At 59.3% G+C, this 7,500-nt stretch overlaps 1 protein-coding gene across 1 annotated transcript in view; it reads right to left on the reverse strand.

Annotated features, from left to right (window-relative positions):
• Positions 1 to 3,634: 3,634 nt before the first annotated feature.
• LOC140406856 (rap guanine nucleotide exchange factor 3-like) overlaps positions 3,635 to 7,500 on the reverse strand; it is a gene marked incomplete at its 3' end in the record, with an annotated part of 34,285 nt that continues 30,419 nt past the window's right edge. The window contains exons 2-5 of the mRNA XM_072494738.1: positions 7,270 to 7,320; positions 6,891 to 7,000; positions 5,390 to 5,511; positions 3,635 to 3,806 (exon numbers count right to left, since the gene is read on the reverse strand). Of these exons, the coding sequence (XP_072350839.1) occupies positions 3,635 to 3,806; positions 5,390 to 5,511; positions 6,891 to 7,000; positions 7,270 to 7,320 (455 nt within the window). The remainder of the gene's footprint in view (positions 3,807 to 5,389; positions 5,512 to 6,890; positions 7,001 to 7,269; positions 7,321 to 7,500) is intronic.

Consider the following 7,500-nt stretch of genomic DNA (forward strand, 5'->3'; position numbering starts at 1 on the left):
GGAATTCTGGCCTTTGCGTCCCTAGTAGCCCGGCGAAGGGGTCTTGCTAACGTGGAAGGAGGCGAAGCCCCCCAGCCTGGATAAACGACATGGCTGGGTTCATCAAGCTGGAGAGGATTGAGTTCGCCTTGAGAGGGTCTGCGCAGGGGTTCCACAGGCAGTGGCGACCGTTCCTAGACTATCTCGCGGAGCGTTAGGGGAAGGTCGGAAAGCAGCAGCAGCAACCTTGGGCGGGGGGGGGGGGGGGGGGGGGGGGGGGGGGGCGGGGGGGGGGGGGTGTAGGGGACGTCCTGGGTGGGGGGTGGGGAAGGGGGGGGGGACTGCCTGGGAGGGTGGATGAGCGAGAGATAACATGAGGGGTTGGGGAAACTGGCACGTACGGGTGAGGGCCAGTGTACAAGGCTGTGTAAATATATCATTTTGACGTGTATATATCTTGCTCTGCGCGATGGTCGGGGTTTTTTTGTGACGAGGGCGGGGGGGGGGGGGTTATTGTTTGCAAGGGAGAAAAATTGTGTTAAAAAACTTTAATAAAAAATTGTGTTAAAAAACTCCTCGAGCCCCCTACACCCCTCCCTATCTCTGTAACCTCCTCCAGTCCCCTACACCCCTCCCTATCTCTGTAACCTCCTCCAGTCCCCTACACCCCTCCCTATCTCTGTAACCTCCTCCAGCCCCTACACCCCTCCCTATCTCTGTAACCTCCTCCAGCCCCTACACCCCTCCCTATCTCTGTAACCTCCTCCAGCCCCCTACACCCTCCCTATCTCTGTAACCTCCTCCAGTCCCCCTACACCCCTCCCTATCTCTGTAACCTCCTCCAGCCCCTACACCCCTCCCTATCTCTGTAACCTCCTCCAGCCCCCTCCAACCCTCCCTATCTCTGTAACCTCCTCCAGCCCCCTACACCCCTCCCTATCTCTGTAACCTCCTCCATCCCCCTACACCCCTCCCTATCTCTGTAACCTCCCCAGTCTCTCCGTCTCTGTCTCTCCGTCTCTCTCTCTCCGTCTCTCTCTCTCCGTCTCTCTCTCTCCGTCTCTCTCTCTCCGTCTCTCTCTCTCCGTCTCTCTCTCTCCCCGTCTCTCTCTCTCCCCGTCTCTCTCTCTCCCCGTCTCTCTCTCTCCCCGTCTCTCTCTCTCCCGTCTCTCTCTCTCCCCGTCTCTCTCTCTCCCCGTCTCTCTCTCTCCCCGTCTCTCTCTCTCCCCGTCTCTCTCTCTCCCCGTCTCTCTCTCTCCCCGTCTCTCTCTCTCCCCGTCTCTCTCCGTCTCTCCGTCTCTCTGTCTCTGTCTCTGTCTCTCTGTCTCTGTCTCTGTCTCTCTGTCTCTCTGTCTCTGTCTCTCTGTCTCTGTCTCTCTGTCTCTGTCTCTGTCTCTGTCTCTCTGTCTCTCTGTCTCTCTGTCTCTGTCTCTGTCTCTGTCTCTGTCTCTGTCCCTGTCCCTGTCCCTGTCTCTCTCTCTGTCTCTCTCTCTGTCCCTGTCTCTGTCCCTGTCTCTGTCCCTGTCTCTCTCTCTCTCTCTGTCTCTCTCTCTCTCTGTCTCTCTCTCTGTCTCTCTCTCTGTCTCTCTCTCTGTCCCTGTCTCTCTGTCTCTGTCTCTCTGTCTCTCTGTCTCTGTCTCTCTGTCTCTCTGTCTCTCTGTCTCTCTCTCTGTCCCTGTCTCTGTCCCTGTCTCTGTCTCTCTCTCTGTCTCTCTCTCTCTCTCTGTCTCTCTCTCTGTCTCTCTCTCTGTCTCTCTCTCTGTCTCTCTCTCTGTCCCTGTCTCTGTCCCTGTCTCTCTCTCTCTCTGTCTCTCTCTCTGTCCCTGTCTCTGTCCCCTGTCTCTGTCTCTCTCTCTGTCTCTCTCTCTGTCTCTCTCTCTGTCTCTCTCTCTGTCTCTCTCTCTGTCTCTGTCCCTGTCTCTGTCCCTGTCTCTCTCTCTCTCTGTCTCTCTCTCTGTCCCTGTCTCTGTCCCTGTCTCTGTCTCTCTCTCTGTCTCTCTCTCTGTCTCTGTCTCTCTCTCTGTCTCTCTCTCTGTCTCTCTCTCTGTCTCTCTCTCTCTCTGTCTCTCTCTCTGTCCCTGTCTCTGTCCCTCTCTCTGTCTCTCTCTCTCTCTGTCTCTCTCTCTGTCTCTCTCTCTGTCTCTCTCTCTGTCTCTCTCTCTCTCTCTCTCTCTGTCTCTCTGTCTCTCTCTCTGTATCTCTCTCTGTCTCTCTCTCTCTCTGTCTCTCTCTCTCTCTGTCTCTCTCTCTCTCTGTCTCTCTCTCTCTCTCTCTCTCTGTCGGCAGGGTGCACAGTTTGATGTGTTATGTATGCTGGGAAGAAGAGGGGGAAGTGCTGGTAGAAGAGTTGAAGGGTAAATGGGAGGAGGAGCTGGGGGAGGAGATTGAGGAAGGGCTATGGGCCGATGCCCTGGGTAGGGTTAATTCCTCCTCCTCCTCGTGTGCCAGGCTCAGCCTGATACAATTTAAGGTGGTCCACAGAGCTCACCTGACGGGGGCGAGGCTGAGCAGGTTCTTTGGGGTAGAGGACAGGTGTGGAAGGTGCTCAGGGAGCCCGGCGAACCATGTCCAGATGTTTTGGTCATGCCCGGCACTGGAGGGGTTCTGGAGAGGAGTGGCGGGGAGCAATATCTCAGGTAGTGAAAGTCCGGGTCAGGCCAAGCTGGGGGCTGGCACTATTTGGAGTAGGGACGAACCGGGAGTGCAGGAGTCGAAAGAGGCCGGAATTCTGGCCTTTGCGTCCCTAGTAGCCCGGCGAAGGATCTTGCTAACGTGGAAGAGGCGAAGCCCCCCCAGCCTGGATAAACGATATGGCTGGGTTCATCAAGCTGGAGAGGATTGAGTTCGCCTTGAGAGGGTCTGCGCAGGGGTTCCACAGGCGGTGGCGACCGTTCCTAGACTATCTCGCGGAGCGTTAGGGGAAGGTCGGAAAGCAGCAGCAGCAACCTTGGGCGGGGGGGGGGGGGTGTGTGGGGGACGTCCTGGGAGGGGGGTGGGGAAGGGGGGGGGGGGGGGGACTGCCTGGGAGGGTGGATGAGCGAGAGATAACATGAGGGGTTGGGGAAACTGGCACGTACGGGTGAGGGCCAGTGTACAAGGCTGTGTAAATATATCATTTTGCCGTGTATATATCTTGCTCTGCGCGATTGTCGGGGTTTTTTTGTGACGAGGGCGGGGGGGGGGGGGTTATTGTTTGCAAGGGAGAAAAATTGTGTTAAAAAACTTTAATAAATATTTTTTTTTTTAAAAAACGTATGCTGGGATAACACGGGCTGCAACGGGAAGCAGCATTAACCAAAAGATACTCCAGACCTTGAAGTTGGTCCAATCTGGTTTATTGAACCAGTCGCACAGTTAGCACACTTCTCTGTGAGTTCGACTCCCTGCTAACCTCACTGTGGTTACTCGGTCTGACTGGACCAGACTAGCTCTTAGCCACGTGCTGGAGGTGCGATACTGTACATACACCCTGACTCACTCCGGAGATGTTCATCGGCGGGAAGAGGCGGAGTGTGAGTGCCCCGTGCCTTTTATAGTGAGATACCACCCCTGAGTGTCCTGCCTGCCCATTCGTCATGTCCTGTTCTCTGTCTCCATTAGCTGCCTGCCTGTATATCATCACACGCACATCCACATTCAGCTCTGATGGACTCACACTTTGCGTAGACTCGACGTCAGCAGAGCGTCGGGGCCGAGAAGCGTGAGGAGGTTCATTGCCTCGTGTAGGTCGTCCTCGCTGTCCAGGTCGCCGCGCCCAACCTCCATCACCGCCTCAGCGAAGCGGAAGAACTGATCGTCCTTATCGAGAACATTCACGTCCTGCTTCACTGAGAACAGAGTTTCGTAGAGCGGAATACAGCAGGGAAGTGGGAGGGTCAGTGCTGAGGGAGCGCCGCACTGTGGGAGGGTCGGTGCTGAGGGAGCGCCGCACTGTGGGAGGGTCGGTGCTGAGGGAGCTCCGCACTGTGGGAGTGTCGGTGCTGAGGGAGCGCCGCACTGTGGGAGGGTCAGTGCTGAGGGAGCTCCGCACTGTGGGAGGGTCAGTGCTGACGGAGCGCCGCACTGAGGGAGGGTCAGTGCTGAGGGAGCTCCGCACTTTGGGAGGGCCAGTGCTGAGGGAGCTCCGCACTGTGGGTGGGTCAGTGCTGAGGGAGCGCCGCCCTGTGGGAGGGTCAGTGCTGAGGGAGCTCCGCACTGTGGGAGGGTCAGTGCTGAGGGGGTGCCGCACTGTGGGAGGGTCAGTGCTGAGGGAGCGCCGCACTGTGGGAGGGTCAGTGCTGAGGGAGCTCCGCACTGTGGGAGGGTCGGTGCTGAGGGGGGTGCCGCACTGTGGGAGGGTCAGTGCTGAGGGAGCGCCGCACTGTGGGAGGGTCAGTGCTGAGGGAGCGCCGCCCTGTGGGAGGGTCAGTGCTGAGGGAGCTCCGCACTGTGTGAGGGTCAGTGCTGAGGGAGCGCCGCCCTGTGGGAGGGTCAGTGCTGAGGGAGCCCGCACTGTGGGAGGGTCAGTGCTGAGGGAGCGCCGCACTGTGGGAGGGTCAGTGCTGAGGGAGCTCCGCACTGTGGGAGGGTCAGTGCTGAGGGAGCTCCGCACTGTGGGAGGGTCAGTGCTGAGGGAGCTCCGCACTGTGGGAGGGTCAGTGCTGAGGGAGCTCCGCACTGTGGGAGGGTCAGTGCTGAGGGAGCTCCGCACTGTGGGAGGGTCGGTGCTGAGGGAGCTCCGCACTGTGGGAGGGTCAGTGCTGAGGGAGCTCCGCACTGTGGGAGGGTCGGGGCTGAGGGAGCGCCGCACTGTGGGAGGGTCGGTGCTGAGGGAGCGCCGCACTGTGGGAGGGTCAGTGCTGAGGGAGCTCTGCACTGTGGGAGGGTCAGTGCTGAGGGAGCTCCGCACTGTGGGAGGGTCGGTGCTGAGGGAGCTCCGCACTGTGGGAGGGTCAGTGCTGAGGGAGCTCCGCACTGTGGGAGGGTCGGGGCTGAGGGAGCGCCGCACTGTGGGAGGGTCGGTGCTGAGGGAGCGCCGCACTGTGGGAGGGTCAGTGCTGAGGGAGCTCCGCACTTTGGGAGGGTCAGTGCTGAGGGAGCGCCGCACTGTGGGAGGGTCAGTGCTGAGGGAGCTCCGCACTGTGGGAGGGTCAGTGCTGAGGGAGCGCCGCCCTGTGGGAGGGTCGGTGCTGTGGGAGCGCCGCACTTTCGGAGGGTCCGTCGCACTGGGTGGAGTGGGGGGAGGGAGGGAGGAGCGAGATTTCGAAAGTGGGAACTTTACAAAATGGCTGCCGCACCTTGGGCCTAGTTGGGAGGCCCGGGTGGCTTGGGCGGTTCCTGTTTGGGTGGGGAGGGTGTGATTGAGGGGACGCGTGTGGGGGGGTGGGGAGAGGGTTTAGCACCTGGAAGCGGGATGTCGGAGGGTCCTTACCATTGATTAGGATACCTTCTTCGAGCAGGAGCTGTAACACTCCCACAGCCTGTGGCCTACTGGGGAGAGCAGGGTTCAGTCTCAACAGGGCATCGACCAGCTCCCTCCCCGTACAGCATCGCCTTCCAAAGCAAAGACAACCTGGTTACCTCGCTAGTTAGTCACTTCGTTACCGGTTAGGGTTAGGGTCTGAGGTTTGGGTTAGTGGTTACTGTTAGAGTTTGGGGTTAGAGTTAGTCTTCATGTAAGGATTAGGGCGAGGGTCAGGATTATTGTTAGGGTTAGGGTTTGGATTGGGTGTTGGGGTTAGGGTCGGGGTTAGCTTTAGGGTTGGGATCAGCGTTAGAGTTCGGGGTTAGCGTTTGAGCTAGGGTCAGGGGTCAGGGTTCGGGGCGAGGGTTGGGGTTAGGGTTTGGGCTAGGGTTAGGGGTCAGGGTTCGGGATTAGGGTTAGGGGCTGGGATTAGCGTTTGGGCTCGGGTTAGGGTCAGGGTTCATGGTTAGGGTTTGGGTCAGGGTTAGGGGTTGGGGTTAGGGTTTGGGCTAGGGTTAGGGGTCAGGGTTCGGGATTAGGGTTAGGGGCTGGGATTAGCGTTTGGGCTCGGGTTAGGGTCAGGGTTCATGGTTAGGGTTTGGGTCAGGGTTAGGGGTTGGGGTTAGGGTTTGGGCTAGGGTTAGGGGTCAGGGTTCGGGATTAGGGTTTGGGTCAGGGTTAGGGGTTGGGGTTAGTGTTTGGGCTAGGGTTAGGGTTCGGGGTCAGTGTTCAGGATTAGGGTTAGGGGCTGGGATTAGCGTTTGGGCTCAGGTTAGGGTCAGGGGTCATGGTTACGGTTTGGGTCAGTGTTAGGGGTTGGGGTTAGGGTTTGGGCTAGGGTTAGGGGTCAGGGTTCGGGATTAGGGTTTGGGTCAGGGTTAGGGTTTGTGCTAGGGTTAGGGTCAGTTTTAGGGTTAGGGTTTGGGTTGGGTGTTCGGGTTAGGGTTAGGGTGAGGGTGAGGGTTAGGGTTAGGGTGAGGGTTAGGGTTAGGGGTCAGGGTTCGGGATTAGGGTTTGGGTCAGGGTTAGGGGTTGGCGTTAGGGTTTGGGCTAGGGTTAGGGTTCAAGGTCAGGGTTCAGGATTAGGGTTTGGGTCAGGGTTAGGGGTTGGGGTTAGGGCTAGGGTTAGGGTTTGGGGTCAGGGTTCAGGATTAGGGTTTGGGTCAGGGTTAGGAGTTGGGGTTTGGGTTTGGGCTAGGGTTAGGGTTAGGGTTAGGGTTAGGGGGTCAGGGTTCAGGATTAGAGTTTGGGTCAGGATTAGGAGTTGGGGTTAGGGTTTGGGCTAGGGTTAGGGGTCAGGGTTCGGGGTTGGGGTTAGCGTTTGGGCTAGGGTTAGGGTTAGGGTTTGTGGTTTGGGTTAGGATTAGGATTCCGGGTTAGGGTTAGGGTTAGGGTTAGGGTCCCTTCTTCCACCACCCACCCTCCGCCCCCCGCCCGCCCCCAACCCCCCCGCGGCCGACCCACTCACCTCAGCGTCCTCAGGAAATGCTTGCGGTCCCTGAGTAGATTCGGAGAGGCGGACAGGAGGGCCTTCTGGAGGACACGGGAGGCCTGGCTGAGCTTCTGGCTGGTACCCTGCTGTGTGGGGACGGAGAGAGGAGTGGGAGAGTCAGTGGGGGGGAGTGTGGGGGGGGGGGGGGGGGGGGGAGCTGGCGGGGAAGTGGAACAGCCCAGAGGAGCGGGGCAGAGCCGGAGCAAAATGTCCCAGTTTCCCCTATCGTCCCCCCCCCCCCCCCCCCCACCCCCCCCCCCCCCCCGCGGTGCGAACCGGCTTCACCCGGCCCACCGTCGCTGTGACCCACGGTCGGGAGGTCTCCGGTCCGGTGTCCCCCTCCTCTGTCACTTACCCTCCCCGCTCCCTCACCGCTCTCCATCACGGTCGGGTCAGCGATCGGCGTCTGCAAGACAGAAGGAGACCAATCACACGGTCAGCAGGCCGACCCTCAGGAAGGCTTTGCACAAGGTCTGGCGACACCCCGGGTGAAGTCCGACAGGTTTATTTGGAGTCACAAGCCTTCAGAGCACATTGGCTGAGCAAAGAGACATTGATCGGACGCAGAGCTGGGCCGAGAAGTGGC

Source organism: Scyliorhinus torazame, unplaced genomic scaffold, assembly GCF_047496885.1.
Source record: "Scyliorhinus torazame isolate Kashiwa2021f unplaced genomic scaffold, sScyTor2.1 scaffold_939, whole genome shotgun sequence".
Taxonomy (NCBI): Eukaryota; Metazoa; Chordata; class Chondrichthyes; order Carcharhiniformes; family Scyliorhinidae; genus Scyliorhinus; species Scyliorhinus torazame.